The sequence below is a fragment of the Phascolarctos cinereus genome, unplaced genomic scaffold (assembly GCF_003287225.1).
Source record: "Phascolarctos cinereus isolate Bilbo 61053 unplaced genomic scaffold, phaCin_HiC Scaffold_726;HRSCAF=1367, whole genome shotgun sequence".
Classification (NCBI taxonomy): domain Eukaryota; kingdom Metazoa; phylum Chordata; class Mammalia; order Diprotodontia; family Phascolarctidae; genus Phascolarctos; species Phascolarctos cinereus.
Genome location: NW_027556098.1, coordinates 335,115,471 through 335,138,983, shown reverse-complemented (window position 1 = coordinate 335,138,983; position 23,513 = coordinate 335,115,471). Strand labels below are relative to the sequence as shown.

The 23,513-nt window shown below is 39.3% G+C and overlaps 1 protein-coding gene across 1 annotated transcript in view; it reads right to left on the bottom strand.

Moving 5' to 3' along the window:
- LRCH1 (leucine rich repeats and calponin homology domain containing 1) overlaps nucleotides 1-16,914 on the bottom strand; it is a 252,689-nt gene extending 235,775 nt beyond the window's left edge. Inside the window, 1 exon segment of the mRNA XM_020993705.2 lies at nucleotides 16,151-16,914. Coding sequence (XP_020849364.1) covers nucleotides 16,151-16,469 — 319 coding nt within the window. The 5' untranslated portion in view covers nucleotides 16,470-16,914.
- Nucleotides 16,915-23,513: the final 6,599 nt, after the last annotated feature.

Below are 23,513 nucleotides of genomic sequence, written 5' to 3'. Positions count from 1 at the left end.
AAAATGCCCTAAAAAGAAAAATTGGCCAAATGGAAAAGGAAGTCCAAAAGATTACTGAAGAAAATACTTCCTTAAAAATTAGAATAGAGCAATTGGAAGACAGTGACTTTATGAGAAATCAAGACACTGTAAAACAAATCCAAAAGAATGAAAAATTAGAAAACAATGTGAAATATCTCATTGGAAAAACAACTGACCTGGAAAATAGATCCAGGAGAGAGAATTTAAAAATTATTGGACTATCTGAAAGCCATGATCAAAAAAAGAGCCTAGACATCATTTCAAGAAATTATCAAGGAAAACTGCCCTGATATAGTAGAACCAGAGGGCAAAATAGAAATTGAAAGAATCCACAGATCTCCTCCTGAAAGAGATCCCCAAAGGAAAACTCCTAGGAATATTGTAGCCAAATTCCAGAGTTCCCAGGTCAAGGAGAAAATATTACAAGCTGCCAGAAGGAAAAATTCAAGTACTGTGGAAACACAATCAGGATAACACAAGATTTAGCAGCTTCTACATTAAAGGACCGCAGGGCATGGAATATAATATTCCGAGGGCAAAGGAGATAGGATTACAACCAAGAATCACCTACCCAGCAAAACTGAGTATAATCCTTCAGGGGAAAAAATGGTCATTCAGTGAAATAGAGGACTTTCAAGCATTCCTGATGAAAAGACCAGAGCTAAACAGAAAATTTGACTTTCAAATACAGGACTCAGTGGAACATGAAGAGGTAAACAGGAAAGAGAAATCATAAGAGACTTATTAAGATTGAACTGTTTACATTCCTGCATGGAAAGATGATATTTGTAACTCATGAGACTTTGTCAGTATTAGGATAGTTGAAGGAAAAAAATTGTATGTATGTATGTATAGATAGATAGAGGGCACAGGGTGAGTTGAAGATTAAGGGGTCATATCTGGAGAATAAAATTAAGGGATGAGAGAGGATGATACTCGGAGAAGAAAGGGAGAGGTAGAATGGGGTAAATTATCTCAAAAAAAAAACAGAAAAGAAAAGTCTCTCACAGTGGAGGGGAAACAGGGGAAGGTGAGAGGGAATGAGGGAATCTTATTCTCATAGGATTTGGCTTAAGGAGGAATAACATACACATTCAATTGGGTATGGAAATCTGTCTTACCCTACAGGAAAATAGGGGAGAAGGGGACAAGAGAGCAGGGGGTGATAGAGAGGAGGGCAGATTGGGAAAGGGGGTAATCAGAAGCAAATACTTCTGAGGAGGGACAGGGTCAAAAGAAAGAATAGAATAAATGGGAGGGCAGGATAGGATTAAGGGAAATAGAGTTAGTTTTTCACAACATGTCTACTAAGTAAGTGTTTTCCATAACTGCACATGTACAACCTATATTGAGTCGCTTGCCTTTTCAATGAGGGTGGGTGGGGAGGGAGGAAGGGAGAAAATTTGGAACTCAAAGTTTTAAAAACATGTGTTTTTAAAAAAATGTTTTCACATGCAACTGGGTAATAAGAAATACAGGAAATGGGGTACAGAAGTCTATCCTGCTCTACAGGAAAATAGTAGGGGAAGGGGATAAGAGAAGGGAGGGGTGAGAGATAGAGGAGAAGGCAGACCAGGGGAAGGGTATTCAGAATGCATGCCATCTTGGGGTGGGGGAGGGGTGAGAAATTTGGAACTCAAAAACTTGTGGAAGTGAATATTGAAAACTAAAAATAAATAAATTTATATTAAAAAAAGAAAAAGAAAAAAATTAACTTAATTTAATTTAAAAAATAAAAAATAGATATTATCAATTTTAGCTTTGTTCAGAATTATTTATTCAATCAGTAAAATTGAGGATGTCGCTATCTTCATCATATTGAAAAGAAAAATGACATCAGAATGTTGATTTTCTTAAAAGCTTCTTTTAGCAGTTCAGTACATTCTATTTTGATATCAATAAAATGTATCAAAAAAATCTCCTGTGATATAAATATCAGACTTGTAGCAGCTGTGGCACTCACTTATAACACCATATTAATCTATGTTTTAAAATAGTATGCCTTATTTGTCTGCTAAAATTATTACATACATGGGCCAAAGAACATTATTAAGTAAGCATGTAAACAAAAGTCTGAAAAGCACAGAAACCAGAAGAGAGCCATTAATCATGGGCCATAAAGTCCCTGGAAGCAGGAAACTGGGTTTTGCCAGGTAGCCCTAAGTATCTACAATTCTCTGCTTCCGTGGGTAAATACTTAATAAGCACTCAGATGTTTTAATCTTCCATCAAAAAAAAGAGAAAGATGACTATTCACATATTATGAAAAACTTTCATTACTAAAAGTCAAAGAACCCAACCTAGTGTCTGCCCAAACCAAATCATGTGGCATATTTCAGAGTCAGGTTCTTAAGACTCTTGAAGCATGGACAAACATTTGTTCAATAGGGAAAGATGTGACCTATATGAAAACTAACAAACTGAGGAATAACAACTACTTGAGTCTGAAGAAAGTTAGATGGATTATAAAAGCACTTAGTCAAGTTATGTTTTCTCTATCAGATACTCATATTGTGAAAGGTAGACCTTAAAAACCACTTGCCTGCACATTACCGCAGGAACACCCACTGTGTACATTTCATACTAAAATCCCAAGTCTTAATGATCATCCTGATTCCAAGGACAGAGCTTTAGCATTCCATACCCCTCCTCAATAAGACACAATGACAAATGGTTTAAAAAAAAAGGCAAGTATTCACAGCTGCACACTGAATATTATGAAACAGATTTAGCTTATGCACATTAGCTTCCATAAAGTTATGTTTCCAAAAGCACTGGAAAGTAATACAGAAATACATGAAAACATAAATAGCAAGTGGCTAGATGAATCATACTTATAAGTCTATTATAAAAGTATATATCACCACTAGGATGACTGGCACAGCTAAAACTATTTTTAATCCAGACTTTCCACAATGACCAGAAAAATCCTAGTCTTTTAGCAATGTAGGCAAAGCTGATTAACTACTCCTCCTAGGGAGGAATGTGAAAAAAGATGAATCTCAGGGCATTTTCACTGGCTCTTCCCCATGCCTGGAATGCACTCCCTCCTCATGTCCACTCTCTGGCTTCCCTGGTTTCCTTCAAATCCCAACTCAAATTCCACTTTCTCCAGGAAGCCATTCCAGATCCTTCTTAACTCCAGTGCCTCTCCTCAGTTAATTATTTCCTGTTTATCCTTTCAGTAGCTTGTTTATATGAATTTGTTTGCATGTTGTCTCCCCTATTTAACTGGGGGCTCCCCCTCAGCAGGGATTGTCTCTTGCCCTTCTTTGTATCTCCTGCACTTAGCCCAGTGCTTGGTACAGAGTAGGTACTTAATAAATGTTTTACTGACTGACTATCCATTAGAATCTCTGTAAATCATTCATTTATTAACCATAAGGGTTGTAACATTCGAGTGCTCTTCTGCCCTGATCCTTTACAAATTTGTAAAAGGATTAATTTCCTGAAGGATCTGGTTTTTTTTAATTTTATAAAATGTATTTTAATACTTCAATTGGATCTGTGATGTTACTTATGTTACTTAACTAGTTCAGATATTTATCATCCATACCTCTCATCCCATTACAACTCTTATCCATGTCCTCCCAGAAATACTCCAGTTTATTCTTTTTTTTGGGGGGGGGGCTAGGCAATGGGGTTAAGTGACTTGCCTAGGGTCACACAGCTAGTCAAGTGTCTGAGGCTGCATTTGAACTCAGGCCCTCTTGACTCCAGGGCCGGTGTTCTACTCACTACACCACCTACCTGCCCCTATCTGCTCTTGATAGCAATGAAGCACATAGGCTGTGCAGCTTTTCTCCTTTAATTTCACTAAATGACTGTTCTACTTTCTTTTCCATTCATATAGTTCTCTGAGTCACTTCTTTCATTAGCTTCTTTCTTGACAATATAATGCATCCTTCTCACACACACACCACTGGCCTCTCCACTACATTTTGTGTGACCCTCAATTTTAATTCTTGAGAGACTGATACTCCATGTTTCACAGGATTGGACTTGATAACCTCTAAAGTCATATCTAGTTTGACCCTCTGATTTTATAGATATAAGGAAACTCAGTCCAAGGTAACCTAAATAGTCTGCTGTTACATAGATCATTAATGGCAAAATCAGGTCTAGAAACTAGGTATCCTTTTGATTATACTATATTAAATGGATTATATGAATTTTTACAAGTATACCAAAAAGTTATTTGGACATGTGAAGAAGTGATATAACCATTTAAATAAAGATAATATTTAGACTCATAAAAGAAAGCACTTGTAAACTACAAGGGCTATTATATGTGTAACCTATTATTATTATTGGAGTTCAGATGAGGGGCTAACTGATCACTGAAGCCTAGAATAGCCTGAAAAGGCATCCTGAAGAAGGTGGGATATAAGCAGAAGGCTTCCAGGATGTGTCCCATTTGGATAGGCATATGTGTGTGTGTGTGTATGTGTGTGTGTGTGTGTGTGTGTGTGTTGTGTATGTATATATACATATATTCTATTGTGTGTATATATAATAGACAATAAGCTTCTTGAAAGCAGGTCCTGTTTTCTTGCTTATCTTTAAATCACCAATGCCCAGCACATTGTCTGGTAAAAAGTAGGTGCTTAATAAATGCTTATGTGTTGACTGATCGGTTCTATTGGGGGTAAGGTGCTATAAGTCAGAAAAGGGAAAAGTGGGAAAAGAGCAGGCTAAAAAGAACTGGAAGGGTCTATAAACCTTAGCTCTTCTTACTTAAAGCAACAGTAGTGTGACAGCACTAACTTGGTAGAACAAAGACAAACTTTAGAAATGATATTCTTTAAGTACAGATGGTTTATACCAAAGATTCCTTCATACACTATATAAGTTTGGCTGTGCACCTAAAATGTTTCCCCTTTTTAGGTTTGGGTGTGATAGTAAGGGAGGAACCCAAGATCACCCAGTGAGCAACAAGATGGAGAAACTCTTGGGATGCAGTGGCAGCTAGCTTTCATCCCTGTTCTGCTTCTGGTAGACTTGGCCAAGGGTAAACAGCAAAAAGTTTAAAAAGAATCCAAAAATTGAATTATCTGTCCCTGAATAGGTAAGAATAGAACATAATGGCGGGGGGGGGGGGGAAGAGCTAGGTGGTACAGTAGATAGAGCTCCGTGGTGCAGTGGCTAGAGCTCCAAGCCTTGGAGTCAGGAGGACCTGAGTTCAAATCCAGCCTCAGACATTTGACACTTAACTAGCTGTGTGATCCTGGGCAAGTCACTTAACCTGGATTGCCTCACCAAAAAGCCAAAAAAAAAAAAAAGGTGCTTTGAAAGGCAGAGAATTCTCGGGGCAGTTAGGTGGCATAGTGGATGGAGCACTGGCCCTGAAGTCAGGAGGATCTGAGTCCAAACTGGACCTCAGACCAAACATTTGACACTTACTAGCTGCGACACCGTGGGCAAGTCACTTAATCCCAATCACTTAACAAAAAAACAAAGAATAGAACATAATGGGTTCACATTACACCAAATGGGTTTCTTTCTTCAATAAACATTTATTGAGCACCTATTGTGTGTAATGCCCAGTACTTTGCATAATCATATTCTAAAGAAGTGGTAATCCCCTAACAAGAAAAATTAAAAAATAAAATCTGTCTATGTTGTGTGATCTATAAATGTTTTATTCTCAAAATTACTTTTAACTTTATTCTAATTTACTAGAAAAAAAATCACTTACTTTAAATAAAAAAATCCAAACCTATGCCTGACTTATAAATACAGAATTCTAATTACAAAAGTATTTTTCTAATTTCAAAAGTATCTTATCATATGCAAGAGAAGCCAAACTCTCACAATTCATCAACCCTAAACATTTTGTTCAAGTAAACAACTTCATTTTATTTCTGAATTATTTTGTGGGAACAGATGTCTTCCAAACACACTACTTCTTACTACACATACTCAGTCAAATTTAGGGGAATATGTAGCTCCTCCATAAGCATGAGTCAATTGATGGAATGATTTTTGTCAAGTGTATGCCTTCCTCTCACCAAGGGGCTCAGAAGACCTGTGGAAGCAGGTGTGGAGTCCTTACCCTCATTGTTTCTGCTAAAGCTCTTTCAGGCTAGAAGCGAATCCTCCACACTGCTCCCCTCCTCAGGAAGGAATCTACAACCCCTATTCCACTCCATCAATCCCACTCAATCTTCTCTAATGAGTAAGTTCTATCTAGCCAAAACACTTCTCGCTAACCATGGCCACTCTTGATTAGATGAGGAGGAAGTTGGCCCTTACTTTCTTCCTGGTAAAATGGGGGATCAGTAAGCATCTCTCTTTCCACTGAATCCTAGGAACCACTGGGCCTCACCATTGTCCCACACTCTTCAGATTCCCAAACACTGCCATCTGACTTGACAGTGCACCCTAAAGCCCATCAGGCCTTTCCATCTGCAACTGAATCTGCAACTGTGTGCTGTCACCTCCAATTAAGAGTGTGAGCTCCTCCAAAACAATGATTGCCTCAATTTTTGCAACCCCAGTGCCTAATACAGTACTAATACATAGTAAGAGTTAACAAATATCATTTCATTCATTTGTTTGGATTTCTTTCTTTTTTAATTAGACAATTCATATCACATGAGATTACCTAAAACCATGCAGAATTTGAAAAGAGCAAAGAAAAATGCAGATGTCCGAGAACTCTCAGGCTCATGAGAATAACATTAAAGAAAGCCTCTAGGAACACTATTAGTCTTTTTAAAATCACACACACAGAGCGCATTAGCTATGTTAATCTACTTGGAGTTTGGGCTTTTATTGCTCTCATATCCTTTAAATATTAGCTTGTGATGGATTGTAATTTTGCCATTTAATATAACTGTTTAAATTACCATTTAATTATCTTAATTATGTCAACTGATACAACTACTGAAAAGGTTATGAGTTAGAAATGATAAATAAAATTAAAAGCTAGTTCTTTGAAAAAAACTCATAAAATTGGTAAACCTTCAGACAATTTTACTAAAAAGGCAGAAAAGCAAATCAAGAAAATCTCAACAAAAACACAACAAATAAAATAAACAAAAATCACTATAGCTCCAACATGGGTATCTGCTAACAAAACTAAGAACAAAACATAAAGTAGCCAAACTGACAGAAGACCAAATAGAGATCCTAAATAACCAATATCAGAAAAGGAAATAAAACAAGTTATAAAAGAAACACTAAAAAAAAAAAACTGATGGATTCACAGGAGAATTCTATCAAACTTTTAAAGCACAATCAGTACCTATACTACACAAATTCTTTTCAAAAACTAATAAAGAAATTACCCTGCCAGAATCATTTTATGAAACAAATATAGTCTTAGTACCTAAACCAGGGAAGGATAAAACACAGAATTATAGAAGAGTATTCTTAATGAATATCAATTAAAAAAAATTTAAATAGTATCTTGTCTTGTCCAAGAGATCATTCATTATGACCAAACTGAATCTATACCAGAAACATAAGGAAAAATCCACATAATCCTATTAAAAACAAAAACATACAAAACCACATGACTATCTCAATAGATGCTGAAAAATTCACCCTACAAAGTACAGACAAGGAGACTTTTTTTTAACATTATAAAAAGTATCTATCTAAAACCAAAAGAAAGAATCATGTGCTACAGAGATACACTAGAACCTTTTCTCAAGAAATAAGAGCGTAAAGATGCCCACTCTCCTCATTTAGCCATTTAGAATGGCTAAAAAAAATTGTGGTACATGAATGCAATGGAATATCACTGTGCTGTCAGCAATGATGAATGTGATGAATACAGAGAAGTATTGTAAGATGTATGTGAACCGATGCAGAGTGAAGTAAGCAGAGCCAAGATAACAATATGCATGATGACTACAACAATGTAAATGGATAGAAACCACCAGACCAGAAAATCAGTCAAAAGTGAACGTGGCAAAATTATAAAGAATAAGAATGGCTTACAAGAAGAGATGAAAAAACACACTCAAACCACCCCTTTGCAGAGATGGGAAATCCACAAGTGTTGCATGTTGCACTTTAATTTCAAAACATTTATTGTTTAATGTACACACATACAAAATTTTTTAACTGCTAAAAGGCTCTGTGCTACACCATATTTCAGTCTACTATAATCTTTTTACCAATGAAAGTTAAGATGTTACAGTGACTGACAAACCATTAAGTCAGATCTTTGGAATGATGAAGTTAAGGTCCTGGTTTGTCCTTTTGTAAACTAATCAGCTCTTAGAATTCCTGGAGGTTGTGGGGCATATAATTGTGCACTCTTTTTCTAGATGCATGATTAGTATGCTGCTGCCTTGTCGATAAAGCAGCCTGTAATACAAGTGATAAGAATAGCATTTATGATTTTGGAAATCGCCTTTGCCATACCACAATGAAGTAGTACTGAACATTTGACCAAGATTCTGAACCACTACACAAACCAGGCATCTGCCTCCTCAGCACTCAAAAAGGTTCTGATAAAGGAAATCCCCTTTACCTTAACCAAAGGGGAAAAAAATAGGAAAACTGCAAATAGGATAGTATTATCAACAGTGAGACAGCTAAAATTGCTTATGATACTTATAATGAAATAATTATTATACTTTAAATCATGACACAGTCATACCCAGAAGAGTTTACCTCTGAACTTACATATTTTAAAATCTACCCGATTTCAAATGATGGAAGCCATCCATTTCCAGACAAGTCAATTGCTAGAGTGCCTGGCCTAGTAAGCGCTTAATAAATGCCTATGGAATGACTGACTACATAACAAAGGCTCTAGCAGATTCCATCTGCCTAACTGTAAAGCTCTAAAATGTTGAGAATTTGTGAAGCCACAGATAAACAGACTGGGCACCTAAGACCTTCACATCTCAGACTTTGCATTTAGATCACTGTTTTCCACTAACTCCATTTCACAGATGACACATTGGGAAGTCCTGGATATCTCCATCCGTTCTTCTTCTTCCTACTTCTCTAAGTCCCCTATTTGCACAGGTAAGGGAACAGAAAATGGGAGTCCCTATTAAGGAATCATTTAAGTCCTTGATTAGACCAGGAACTACAGCTCTCACTCCCATAATGAAGTTGTAGCAGGATTCCCAAAAACTTTTTAAGTAGGCTCTTTCCAATTAATCTCACATGTTTGTTACCAAAGATACCAAACAAGGCAGACTTATTATTTCCTAGAGCTTATTCTAAGGTATCCCTTGAACTTCTTAGTAAAAAAAGAAAAGAATAAAAAAACCCACTGAGTATTATGAGAAACAACTTCTAAAGTTTTTAACAATAATTTGAATCATGAAATGATTTAAGATAATCAGTTTCAGATATTTCAAAAGCCTCTGCCACTTAAAAGTCAAATTTTCAACTGATCTTATCTTCAAATTTCACAGTCTGCAACATCCTTTTAAAAACTGCTAAATGAGAATATTTGGTAAAACTTTGGGAAGTACTCAAAAACCAAATGGTAATAAAACTTTGGCCAAACACTCCCCACACAGCTTAACTTCTTAATCTTTACCAAGAGGCATCTGCTTTTTACTGGTACCTCAGACATTAAACCACTAAATCATCTTATATTCTTTAAGTTCATTTTTTTCATCCTGTGTTGCCCCCTACATTCAATTTCTATCTTATAACTGAAGTCCTTCCCCATCATCTCATAGATATAATCGTGTAACTTCCTACACAAAAACATTCAGTGGTTCCCTGCTGACTATGGTAGTCTAAACTCCTTAACCTAGACTTTAAAACCTACACAATCTATAATGCACTTTTCTAGTTGTAGCAGAAAATCCTATTTCTCCCCCATAAAAATTGTTTTGCACACTATTCTCCAGAGAGACATGCATCTGTCTTTGAGCTCCCTCTCCCCATCCTCAGTCTATCCAAATCCAATTCACTCTTCATGAACTAACTAAAATCCCTATATCCAGAAAATCTCCATGAACTATCATGAAAATGACCTCTCCTTCCATTAAACATATTACTTTTTATGCATATCATAAATCTGACTACTTGTATTGTAGCATCTCTTTCACTGTTGACAAATTTTTCATGAATTTCATGAATTTTTTAATCTTATCTCTTCAACTAGATATACAACTTCTCAAGGAATGATACTTACTTGTATCTCCCCAAGTCCCCTGAATTTAATAAATATCTAATTTGATTTGGGAGTCTATTTGCCAACTGAGATCCAGTCCAAGGTATTAATGATGGATTACTTTTTTATCTACCCCCTGTTACCACATCATTCTTCCTCTCCTTTAAATCTTCTTTCTTTCCCAGGATACCAAGTCTAAGATCCTCACTTTACTTTTCAAGACCTTCTTCCCATTTAGGCCAGACATACATTTCTTCTCTCCTCCGTCATTCCTCAATCCTCTCTCTATTTTCCTCTGCGCTAGTCACACTAACCTTTTTACAAAATGTTTTGCCCACAACAATTATATTTGATAATAGGTTACCCTTTAAATAAATATTTTAATTTAAATTAATTTAAATTTAAAATACAGTTGTATGTTGAATTCATTGTACTTTTCATCCTGAATAATAATCCTTAGTAACCAAGATTATTTGTCAAATTTTGTGATAAAATGAAAGTAGGACCCCTCAATCTCAATTTCAAATAAAAACCAATCAATGAGAAAGAATCTCTTCAGTCTATAAAAGAAGGGTGAAAATGTTTTGGACTAGAGGTTCTAACAGTAATCACCCAATTTAAGCATGTGAGGGTATTTATTATGTAATGCTGCTTCAGAAGCATCTCAAACTAATTTCTAAAGTTGCTAATGGTTTCAAAGGTCTTACTTTTATTAAACAAGTAGAAAAGCTGAAACAAAAAAATGACACCTTCAAAATTAAATAAGTATCTGTAGACAGATCACCATGCTAGGTACAGGGGGGACACAAAGAGCTAGGAATAAGACCCAGTCCAATTCTCTCACAGGTATGCTTGTCAATTGCCTCATTAAACAATGTAATAATAGCTCTGATATGAGATTTAAGATTTATAAAGCCCTTCACATACATTATTTCACTTAATTCTCACAACTCTCTGAGGTTGATACTATTACTAACCCCATTTTACAGATGGAAAAACTGAAGCTCAAAGAAATTAAGAGTGACTTGCCTAGGGTCACACTGGGCAGTATCTGGGGTAGAATTTGAATCCTGGTCTGCCTAAGTCCAAGTTTAGTGCTTTATTCACTCCTCTACCATGCCTGTCAACATTACAACTGACATATCTATGAATGAATGAAACATTTATTAAGCACTATTTGTAAGACCGTACAAAGCACTGCGCTAAGAGCTAGATAAAAATAGAAAAAAATAGTTCCTGCTCTCAAGGAACTCATTCTAATGAGGGAGAGAATATTCACAAAAGGTTTCAGTGGCAAATCAGATGGAACGGTCCCATGGTCCTTAGGATGTAGTGGCAAAGTAGATGGCCATGGCTCTTCTTGAATATTATTTCCCTTAATAAAATCATATCAGTTTCTGTTGCTGAACCATTTTATAGTGTCAAAGACTTTGGTGACAAAGAGTTTCTTTTTCAAGTCTTCAGAAGATGGGGCTATAGTTCCTGCAGGAACAGGTGCCAGGCACATCTCCAGGAGCTGCTTCCCAGGACTGTTAATGAACACAGTGTTGGAGGCATTGTACTTCCCCTGGTGCTTGGGTTCAGACACTCCTGAGCTGTCTCCATCAGGGTCTCAGGGGGTATATGGTGATCAAGAAAGTGGTGGTGACTTAACTTGACTAGCACAGGCTGCCACCTGTTTCTCCCTCTGGGAGACTTTTTAGGCTCTGCCCTGTATGGATGTGGCAGCTGGTAAGGATGGCTAGCCCCTTCTTCACAGTAGCCACTTCTGCAGATGATGGCAGTGAGGGCTGGGCTAGGAGGACAGGTGGTCTGGGGTTCTGCCACTCCCAAGGCTCCTGTGCTTATCTTCCTGATGGTGGCACTGGCTTAACAGTTGTTGCTGGTGGTAATAAGGAAGGTGGGCCTCTTCTCCACAGTGACTGGGATAAATCAACAATGGCTGTGGGAGCTGGGCTGGAAGCAGGTCCAGAGGCCTGGAGGACATTGCTATTCTCCAGGCTCTTGAGTACGGAGTCCTGGGTTGTTTCCATCAGGGTCTGAGGGTAGATTGTGGTCAAGGTGGTGGTGGTGGTTTGATTTGCTTGGAACATGCTGCTTCCCATCTCGCCCTTAGGGTGCCCTGCTGCTTCAGCTAGGCTGACTTGCTGGCCTTGTATATGGCTACACAGTAAAATTAAAGCTATTGAGACTCCTTAGAAAATATTCCTTCTAGATAATCATATTTTACCTCTTTAAGGACCCAAATTTATTTTACTTTCTAATTTTTGTTTAAGAACAAAATACTTGGAACATATTTTTTCCTTGATGTATGAATGTCATTATTATAAACAATGGGAGCGCTGTAATACAAAGATGTACCCCTTAAGTTGGTGTGTATACTTCTTGGCTCCTAAAGAAAACAATATTTCACAGTTTTTCCAGCCTCATCCCTTACTGTCAATCAATCATTTTCTGTGTACCTGCATGTAGCAGCAGCCTGTAGGTTTGGAAACCAGAGAATAAACTTCTTAGTTTAACATTTATTTTTAGATGTCTAAAACAAGGGCAAATAAGCTCTGAGTCTAATTACATTTTTACATATGAGATAAATGAGACCCAGATAGGTTTCAAATGACTTGTCCAAGGTCACAAAACCAGTTAAAATGGTATTAAATTCTGGTGTTCCAAATCTCAGGGTCCAGTACCTTTTCCACTCCACTCCACCATGCTTCCTCTCTCAATATCTGGGGTTGCTGATTTCCAGACAGGTTAGCCATTACTGCAGTCAATTTTATAAAGGTTACCTAACTCATTATTAAACTTAACAGCAAAGTATTTTCTGGGCCCAAGCATAACTATGTGTGTATGTGTGTGTGTGTGTGTGTGTGTGTGTGTGTGTGTGTGTACACACACATACATATACAAATATGTATGTATACATGTATGTGTATATGTGTATATATACACACAAACACACACATATATATACATATGCATATACACAAGGCTTTTATATACCTACAAATACACATGTCTCCTCAGCCATATTGGAAGCCCCTTGATCTCAGCCCCTTGACTGTTTTGGCGTCTGACTTTGTTTCCCCAGGACCTGTAACAGGGTCTGGTACATATCAGGCGATTAATAAATGCTTATTCACTGACTCAAAGATTTTCACAATTTTGCATCTCTATTCTTTGAAGACCTTTAAATTTCAGTTTCTGGGACATATCTTGAAATCTAAAAGTGAGCCAATGAGAAACCATTCTTTCCTTTATGTTTTACTACTGATGCTTTCTGTTCTCTGATACTAACCTTTATAGACAGGAAGTGTCAACATTGAGCAGTCTGGAGGCGATTTATATTCTTGCTTTACTTATTGCTTTTCCAAATATCAAAAAAGTATTAGAGTAAGCAAACCCTCAGGAGAGAATGCATATATTTTAAAACCAGCTTCCGACTTGAAGCAAAGATGTTCTGAAGACTGGTTTTGCTCCAGTATCTGAAAATCTTTCAGCAGATCTGTGTATTCAAATCCCAAATCAGAACACTGGCAACACAGAGTTCTACATTTTTATTTAGTTGACCTCTAATGACTCCTCATTGAGATTCCATTTTTAGCTTAAGGAATAAGGCTTTAGAAGAATGTCATTTTCTAGAACTTACACAATATCATATGAGCTAATTACCAGTGTCCTATTATAAAAAAGCACAGGAGTTAGAGTCAAAAGACATGGTTTTCAATCCCAGTGCTGAAACCTGTGGGACCCAAGCAAGCCACTTTACACCTCTGTGAGTTTCCTCATCGGTAAAATAAGGTAAAATTTGACTACATGGTCTCTACTGCTATTTCCAGCTCTAAGTTCTTTGATTAACCCAGGGACCTCACAACTAAAATTACATTAAAAAAGGGAAGGGAAGAACAGGAAACACTGAGTCCCAATAATAACATGGTCTCCAACTTATTATTGAGACAACAAGATCATGAAGATATATAATGAAACTAAGAGGTGATTTCTGATCTTTAAAAACAGTATTAATCTAAAAGAAAGTGAAAGCATATATGAAAAGTAAGGATAACACTCCCATTTTGAGGGAAAAGAGATTATAATTTAACCAAATAAACTGCAGAGGGCACACAGACAATTCAAATCTCAATATCACAATTTTTCTTTTCATCTTTTTTTTCCCCTGCCTCATATACAATTCTGTGTTTCTTGGTGTCTTGATGTAGAACATTCCTAAGTCCACCTTAAGACCTGTGACATGCTCTAAGGATAACATTACTTAAAACTAGGTCCTCAAAAAAAAAAAAAGGCTTGCATGACCCAGTCAATTTTGGGAATTACTTTCTGTTTGAGGAGATGTAGCTAGAAGTGAGAACATAGAAAAAGAGACTACCCAGCTGTGGTCAACACATATCTGGAAATCCCCAACTTTTTGCTTGACCCTGAGTAGTCTTAAATCCAAGTTACAGAACTCTTTGACCCTGTTAAGGTCTGTCTGCTTCAAATATAATGGCCCTGGCTGCCCTTGTCTTCCAAAAGCTGAAGCTGCTTTCTCCACTATTAAACCACAAGAGGAATTTGTATTTTCTCTCCAGACTGGAAAAGAAATCAGGCCCAGTCCTGTAATCAGACAAGGAAACTTCAACATATGGGGAAAAAAAAAGGACGAATTAAGAAGCACTTAAAGAGGAGCCAACCAAGAACTTGGTCCTGGAGAAGGAGCAAGGGTTTGCCATGCCATAAATCCAAGTTAAGGGAACTAAAATTTTACTGTTCAAAACAAAGTAAGCTGTGTAAGGATCTCAGTCCTGGATCCCACCCCACCATGCAGTGTATATTCTTAAGGCTGTGTGTATGTATTAGAAGTTAGCAAAGAAAAAACAGACTTTGTAGAAATATGTCAACACATGACATAACTTGAAAAGGCTGGCTGCTCATTGGCACGGGTTGCAACTTGCAGGGCTCACATGAAGAAGTGGCTACTTTCATTACTTTTCTTGTGAAGTTACTTCCATTGCCGCTGAAAATAACAGATTAAGGACAACTAAATAGTCTCATTTATGTACAAAACCGTATGGACAGGTAACGAATGTGAAGTTCTGAAAGAACCAATCACTACAGAACAGACTGTTTATTCCAATTCAAGACAGTCCTGGCAGCTTCTTCCACACCACAACAAAAACAGAAAGACTTTCTCATTCAAACCCTACATCTCCAGTAACTGAACTGTATCTAAATATAAATCGCCTAATGGAGGATTTGATAATACCGGGATGGGTGCAAGGAACCACTCAAAATGCCCACAAGGCTGCAACTGGGAGGGAGAACACACACACACACACACACACACACACACACACACACACACACACACACGATTTCATGTTACACCCAGCATCTAAGCTAATTAGGTCCCGTGGGCAAAATGCAGGCGCCTGTTCATTCACAAACGCACAACCAATAGATTTGCACCAAAACCCTAATCCAGAAAGGCGGGTGTCTGCACAGTAACGGAGAAAAGGGCACGGTGAATCGAAGGCATGTGTCAGATTCACACCCACCCGGCCCACAGGGCAAACTTGCACGCCCAATCCCGACACTTCCATACAAACGTGCCTGCGAGTCGCTCCCGCGGACTCCGGCTACGCCGCCGCCGCGCACGGAGAGCTGCGGCAGGATGTGGAAGTGGAAGAGCACCCCCGCCCACGAGCACGCAGGCATGAACACACACACATACACACGCAAGCTCAGACAGAGGCGCGCCTCGGTTTTCCCCGGCGCACACGAGACAGGCCCATCCGGAAGATGTGGAGCAAACTTGAGATCCGTGAACCGCACAACCCCAAGCCCCCACCCTTCTCCTCTCCCTGCACACCACCACCAGACACACACACACACACACACACACACACACACGCACGCACACACGGCAACTGGAGGGTGTACAGGTTAATCTACCCCAACCCCTCACCAGCCTTCTGCCTTGCAGTAAGATAGAAGGGGGCGATACCCACTCACGCGTGGCAACCGAGTACTCACCTGCCTGCACAGTGTCTGAAAGGTCATGTCCGAGGGCCACGGTCCTGGGAAACTCCTTCAGTTTTCGAGCGCTGAGGTTAAGCCCCCCGGAGTTGGCTGCCTCCTCGAGCGCCCGCTCCAGACCTCGGTTCAGAGGCAGGTTGTAGCCTCCCCCCCCGCCCCCCGCCCCGGCTCCGGCCCCGCCGCCAGCTACTGCCCCGGCCCCGCCGTGGTGCTGAAGATGGTGGTGATGGTGATGATGATGGTGATGATGCTGGTGCAAGGCTGCAGCCGGGAGCGAAGGGGCAAAAGGTTGGGGCTCGCTGCCCACCGTCGCCATCTTCTTCCCCTGGCCCCCCCACCCCGCCCCTCCGCACTGGCGGGGGGGGTCTCTGCGCCCCCCGGGGAAGGAGAAGACTCTGCTTTGGGCTGCGCCCTTCCCTACGGGATCAAGCGGGCAGGCAGCGGCGCGGGGATGGGGCAAGAGCGCGGAGATGGCTGGTCGGGGCTGCCCGATTCCTAGGGGTTTCCTTTCCCTGGGAAGCGAAGGACGGCGGCGGCGGCGGCAGTAGCGCGCATGTGTCTCCGGCTGGGGCTCCCTCCTCTCCGGCCTCTCTCTTCCTCCTCCTCCTCCTTCCCCAAGCTGTCAATCCAGCCCCGAGTCCGGGTTAGGGCAAAGGCGTCCTCCCCATGCAAGTCCAACTTGCCCCAGCCAGTTCACTGAGCATGCCCACAGTCCCCGCGGGCTAGAGGCGCGACTTTAGACAAGTGGGGGTGTGGGGGAGGGAGGTTGGGCTAGTCGTCCCCGCCTCCGCCTCCGCAAGAGGGTGGAGAGCAAAGAGGGACTGACTGCGCCCAGCGATCTAGGTGCCAGCCCCGAAGAGGGAGGGAGGGATAGAGGCACCCTCAACAAAGAGAAGTCAGAGGCTAGCGAGGTGGACAGCCCCTGGAGATGGGGAAGGACACACACACACACACACACACACACACACACACACACACACACACACACGCACCGGGTGAGGGGGCTGACCCCTTTTGCCAAGGGCTTCCTTTTCCTCTGTCATTAGGAATCCCCAAGGTCAGGGTCATTGCTGGGCGATAGATGAGGTGCAAACATAGCAAAGAAGGGGTTTGCCAAATTCAGCACGTTTGGGAGATTGCTTTGTACACAAGGGGTCCCCACCCCTCTTCTAACAGATCGGTTTCTACTGCCCCATCACTCGACTCTCAGTCCCATTTTGGAAGAGTAAGAAAGCCTTAAGAAAGCCGAGGACTTCGGGGTTGGGGGTGGGAGCTTGAAGACATGCGATTTTTGCAGAGTAATTGTTGGAAGCCACTGAGACACGGGAAGAAGGATTGTTGCTTTGTCTGCAAAATGACAATTTGCTTGGAGTATTAGAAAAGATACTGCAGGAGGTCGGGAGAGAGAATTAAGTGGAAGAGGACATCGTGAGACCCAGGACCTAGGTGGTTGGGTTTCAGTGGACACTAGCCAGTTGCCCTTGTTTGGTAGTATAATACTGGGGTCAATCCAAGTTCTTTAGACCAGGTCATATTCTTAACCCATGGAACCTGGGGTCTGTTTCTACGTCTTCAGAGTGAATTTTTCTCTGCCCCTCCTCTCTCATCTCGTCATCAATAAGCACAGACGGTAACATGTGCTGGCAAGTTCTCCTGCCCCTCCAGTACGACTATTTCCTTTCTGGCTATCTCCCTAACCTCCACTTGATTGGAAAGTCAACTTACTCAACAAGGAATATGAGTGAAGAAGCTAGTCTAGTCTAATGGGAAAAGTACTGGAGTCAGGACATCTGAATTTGAATACTAGCTCTACTACTTAATATTAACACTTGGAACTTTGGACAAGTAATATCACCTCTCTGAGTCTCAGTTTCTTACTCTAAAATCAGAGTACCAGATTGAAATTTAGCCACTATATTTATTTAGTCATAAATAGCCTGTATTATTATATATGCCTTATATTATATTAATAACCCTTTCAGCCCTACAGCCTAGAATCCAATGGCCAGGGCTTTGTATACACTTATGTGTACTAGGTAAATATCCCTCACTCCCCCACCCCTTTCAGTTTAAACTACTGGAGGTCAGGTATGTAAACTCTTTGAATGCTGGACTTGTTTCATTTTTGTCTTTGTATCCTCCAGATCCAAAATAATGTCTTCACAAACGTTTGAATTTTGTCTCAGCCACTTACTAGCACTGTGTCCCTGGGCAAGTCACTTAACCATTGTCATCCTTTTTCCTCTGTCAAATGGAGATAATAATAGCACTTACTTCATAGGGTTGCTAGGAGGATCAAATGAGATTATATATGTAAAGAGCTTTGCAAACCTTAAAATGATATATAAATGAAATCTAGTATTACTGTAGCTAATTAATTGAAGAAGGAACCACCTGATATAATACATTCCATCCGTCTCTCCAGCTAGCATTGTCTTGGCTGTCCACCATGCCTAATTTGCTCTCTCTCCTCAACTCAGCCTACTGGCTTCTTTGGCTTTTTTCAAGTTTCAACTAAAATAACATCTTCTACAGAAAGCCTTTCCTATTCCCTCTTAATTCTAATGCCTTTCCTCTTTTAATTATTGCCTATCTGTCCTGTATATAGTTGTACTTATTTGTTTGTGTGTTGTCTCTCCCCATTAGATTCTGAGCTCCTTCAGGGCAAACTCTCTTTTTATATCTCCAGGGTTTAACACAATGCCTGGCATATAACAGGCCCTTAATAAATATTTATTGACTGATTGACTACCTAGATTTTGAAAGATGTTCTCTCTCTCATATATATGTGTATATGTATATGTGTACACACACACACACATATGTATATGTATGTGTATGTGTGTGTGTGTGTGTGTGTATTTTCTCCAAAATCCTAAAGCATATCTCATCATTTTTACTGATGTGAGGGCGGAGTACAATATAGTGGATAAGTAAATAATACCAATGTGGAAGATGAGGGATCGGTTCCTTTCTATGCCAAGGATCATAGAATCACATTTATAGAGATGTTAGGGACCTTAGAGATTATTTAGTCTAAACTCTTCATTTTATAGATAAGGAAGCTGAGGCCCAGAGAGATCAAGGTGGTAAAAAGCAAAGATGAGATTTGAACCCAGGTCCTCTGACTCCAAAACTAGCACTTTTCACTAAACACCACTAGGAAAGAGGGAAAGAGAAAAAAGTCTCTTCAATGACATAGACACAGTCATTAGCCCATGAAGTGAATACTATAATTGGCCTAGTACAAGTAATTTGGATTATTCTAGCATTATTTTTTCCCTAGCACCTGACTTTCATTCTTAGGTGGCTCTAGACTAGGAGATAAGCTTTTGCAACAAAAAATCTGCTCTTTTTCATTATGTATTTAAAAGGAATAGCAAGTTGTACATAGTAGAGTTGCAATCATCTTTTTTGTTCTATACTGATATGTTGTGGGAATGCTTGTTTCATTTCTTAAGTTGAGAATAAATAAAAAAGTAAATTTGAGGAGACTAGTACCACCTGCTGGTGACACCCCAGAATTTTATGAATGATTCTAAGGAACACAATACCTTTGGGAGGGGTGGTGCTTTTTCCTTAGAATCTAGAATGTTTGAGCTACAATGGAACTTAGAAATCATTTAGTCAATCTCCTTCATTTTGTTCATGATTAATCTGAGTCCAAAGAGAAGTAACTTGCTCACAGCCACACAACTGTGTATTCATGGCAGAGCTGGGATTCTACATCATGGTACACCCAGTTTGGTGTTTGTTTCCATTGTATCCAGTCTTGTACCTTGTTCTCACCCCTTTTCCCTCCCCGACTATGATTTCATCAATGTGGAAACTTCAAGTGTGGAAATTCCCTCCACTGATACAGGTCAGCAATGATCTACAATTTATAATTTTACAGAACGGCCAAGAACACTGAGAGAATTTAGTGACTTACCCATCCATGGTCATGAAGACAATAAGAGGTAAAAGGGTCAAACATTGAATCCAGGTCTTCCTTACTTCAAATCCATTCCCTCTAACCGTTGGGCTAAGTTTCTTTTCATCCACTAGCCTCACTAAAACCAAATTTCAAAATCTTAAGATTTGCTAGAGGGGGAATATCTAGTATTACATAGAAACATAATCCCACCTTCCCTTTCACTCATCTGTTTTCTACTTTTCCCAAAAGAGAAGTTTGGGCCTATCCTTCATTGTGGATATTCACTGGAAGAATTATAGAATCCCAGAGTTGAAAGGAACCTTTGAAATTACCTACCTAGCTCAACCTTGTCATGTTGCAGGTAAGGCAACTGAGACAAAGAGTGGGCAAGTGAGTTGTCCGAAGTCATACAGCAGAGGCATCCTCAAACCTAGGTCTTCTAACTCCAGGTCTTTACAGTATATTATGCTATACTCTTCATAGTAGACTATATACTATACACTACAAACTTTACGGTAGACTAGACTTCTGGCACTCTTTCAGCTATAGTCAGGTTGGTGGTTTGAGAATTTTTATCATTGTTGAGTAGGCATGTTGACAGTAATCTACGTGATCTTCCAACAGATGGACATAGTAGCAAGAAATCACAAGAAGATAAGGTGTTTTTTTTTAAATTCCCAACAAGACACTTTGAGAAGAAATAGGATATTAAGATACCACTCCCCACAAAACTATCTTACATTCAAAATATATCTTGTAACAAATTTCCAGTCTCATGCCTTTAAGGTAGGCCCTATGTATGAGATTTTCTTCTATCTTTTCTTCCAGATGAAACATTGTAGATTAAATAAAAGATTTTCCTTCTTGCTGATTTTTTCTCTTTTGTACCAGATTTGTGATTTCATTGTTGTATGGTCTGGGTAAAATATCTAATTTATAGTCTTATAAAAGTTGCCTGTAGCCCTAAATGATTAAATGAAGCATGGTCACATAGCCAGTATGTTTCAGAGGCAGGTCTTGAACTCAGGTCTTCATTGTTCAAAGGTCACTACTATCCATTAAAACAATGCTTCTAAACCTTTCTACTCTTATTGATACATGTTTTCAATGTAATAAACTATAGAGCCCAGCCTGGAGAAGGTTGGTACTATGAATGAGAAGTAGGGGGGGAAATTGACCTGGATGAAACTAATCTCGATTCTTTTTCAAAAGTTTAGCAATATGACACTCCAGTTGTTTTTCTACTGCTGCCTGCCTTCTGAGCTGTATTCTCCCAGGCTACCATTTTTTATTGTTATCTTTGCTTCCTCTTCTTGCCCTTTTCCTTTATTTCCTGATTTGGAGAATGTAGTTAAAGCCTGGTGGTACTTGGATGACAGTAAGCTAACACTTTCTTCCTTCCTGCTGTAGGCTTTTCTGGCCTGAGCATACTCCAGTCACTCAAACTGTACTGAAATGTGTAAGGGCAAAAAAGGTGAGAAATAACACTGAGGTGTTTCAGATCATGAGTGTATTGTATAAGGGCAATAGAGTAGAGAAGGCCATTTCTGCTTCTCGATATTTGCAGCATGAGATATTGATGATCACAAGAAAAGTGGTCTCTTATTCAAATCTTTACAGACAAATAAATTTTTAAGAGGTCATAATTTTTACCTTCCCTTCACCCAGAAAACATACCAGATGTAAGATCCTACCCAAGTTAACACCTATATATCTGGGCTTGTGTTCCTACGTGAGGAAATGAGGCTATAAACTAAGTTCATAAAAATTAAATATACAACCCATAAGGAGAGTGTAGAATAATGAGCCACAATACTGGAAACATCTAAAAATCAAAGAAAGATTGATCAAGAGATCAAAGATTTAGAGCTGGATGGGACTGTGAAGGCCATCTAATGCTGTTTGCTTCAGTTTCTTCAGCTGACAAGGTTTAGGAAGCATTCTCTAACCTGACTATATCCTCCTTGTGTAGTCTGCATGGATGGTATTAATTTGCACTCCTGTGTTTATAAATATGCTTAGATCTTTGTTTTATATGTCACAAATGTGTCATAAATTGTTCAAGAGACCATATAGTTGTTGCTTGTTTGTTTGTTTTGTGAACTCTGATAGTGCTTAACAGGTACATTGAGTCTGCAGTGAATATTCTGTACTAATTAATACTTATTTCCATGGGAATTTTGGGGAGCCTAATTAGCAATGTTGAAAATGCTAAACCTTCACTACTTAACCATACTGTCAGCATGGGGTAATGGAAAAAAAGGCCAGTCTTGAAGTCAGAAAGACTTGAACTCAAGTCCCATCACTCATACACACTGGTTCTGTGATCAGAGACAAATTCTTGCACCTCTGAGTGTCGAAGAAAAAATTCTGTTAAGTTACAGAAAAGTCACTAATTTACATCTGCAGAAGTTCATTATACCAATGAAATCATAGGTCAGGATAAAAAAAAAACCCAAGCAAAACACATGCAGAAGGTACTTAGCTCTGGAATTTTTCTCCCAAGATGGTAGGGAAGCCAACTTTAGCTCCATTCACCTGCCTTCAGCCTTTTCTCTAGCTATATTTCTCTTGCCATTTATGGTCATGCTTGCTCATCTTTGTTTGGCTGTAGAATTTCTTATGGTGTTTTTTTTTTCTTATTTCCAAACTCTCTCATATCATAGTATACCCCAAGTTTCATAAGCAAATGCTGCCCACCTTTAGATTTTGACAAATGCCCAACTGATTATTATCCAGTCAGTGGTTTTTCCCCCTAAACCACAGTTCCTCCTGTGAGACTTTTCCAAGTTATCCTACACACAGAGGAAAGAAGCAACAGCTGCTACAGGCTAGCCAACCCTCACTCCTCCTCTTCCTGCTTGCCTTTTGTTCTCCACCCTGGAGTAAGACAGGGCCCCAGCTCCTGGACCAAAGAGCTTCCTTTAACCCCTTCCTGCCAGGTCTCACATCCTTGTTGTTTTTGCCAGAATGATGAAACTTCAAAAGCAGGACTACAACAGACATGGTGTGTATATAACATTAAACCTTCAGGGTCCTTTTGGGGATCACAGAGAAAAAGTGTTCCATAATGGTACAATCATAAATCTTGGCCACCAAAAATCTTTGCTATGCTTCTTTCGTTATGCTTAGATCCTGTGAACACTTTGACTCTATATGAGTTTTAAAACTAATGTTTATATTGTGTCTAAGATGTCAGACTATATATGTAAGTAATGTATAAATAGGACAAGAACCTTCCCTGGAGTACCTTGGCCACTGTAGAATGTATTTGTCTTATATGGCAAAGATAGGACATTCTGACCTGAGGCTGTTGCCGAGAGAGAAGATCATTTGAAAGCAGTCTGGTAAGAAAATTATAGAGTGGAAAATTCAGGGTTGGTGGCTGATTGCACCTGAAATTTAGCTTAGCTAAAGTAGTATATTCTTAAGTGGGTTAAAGGG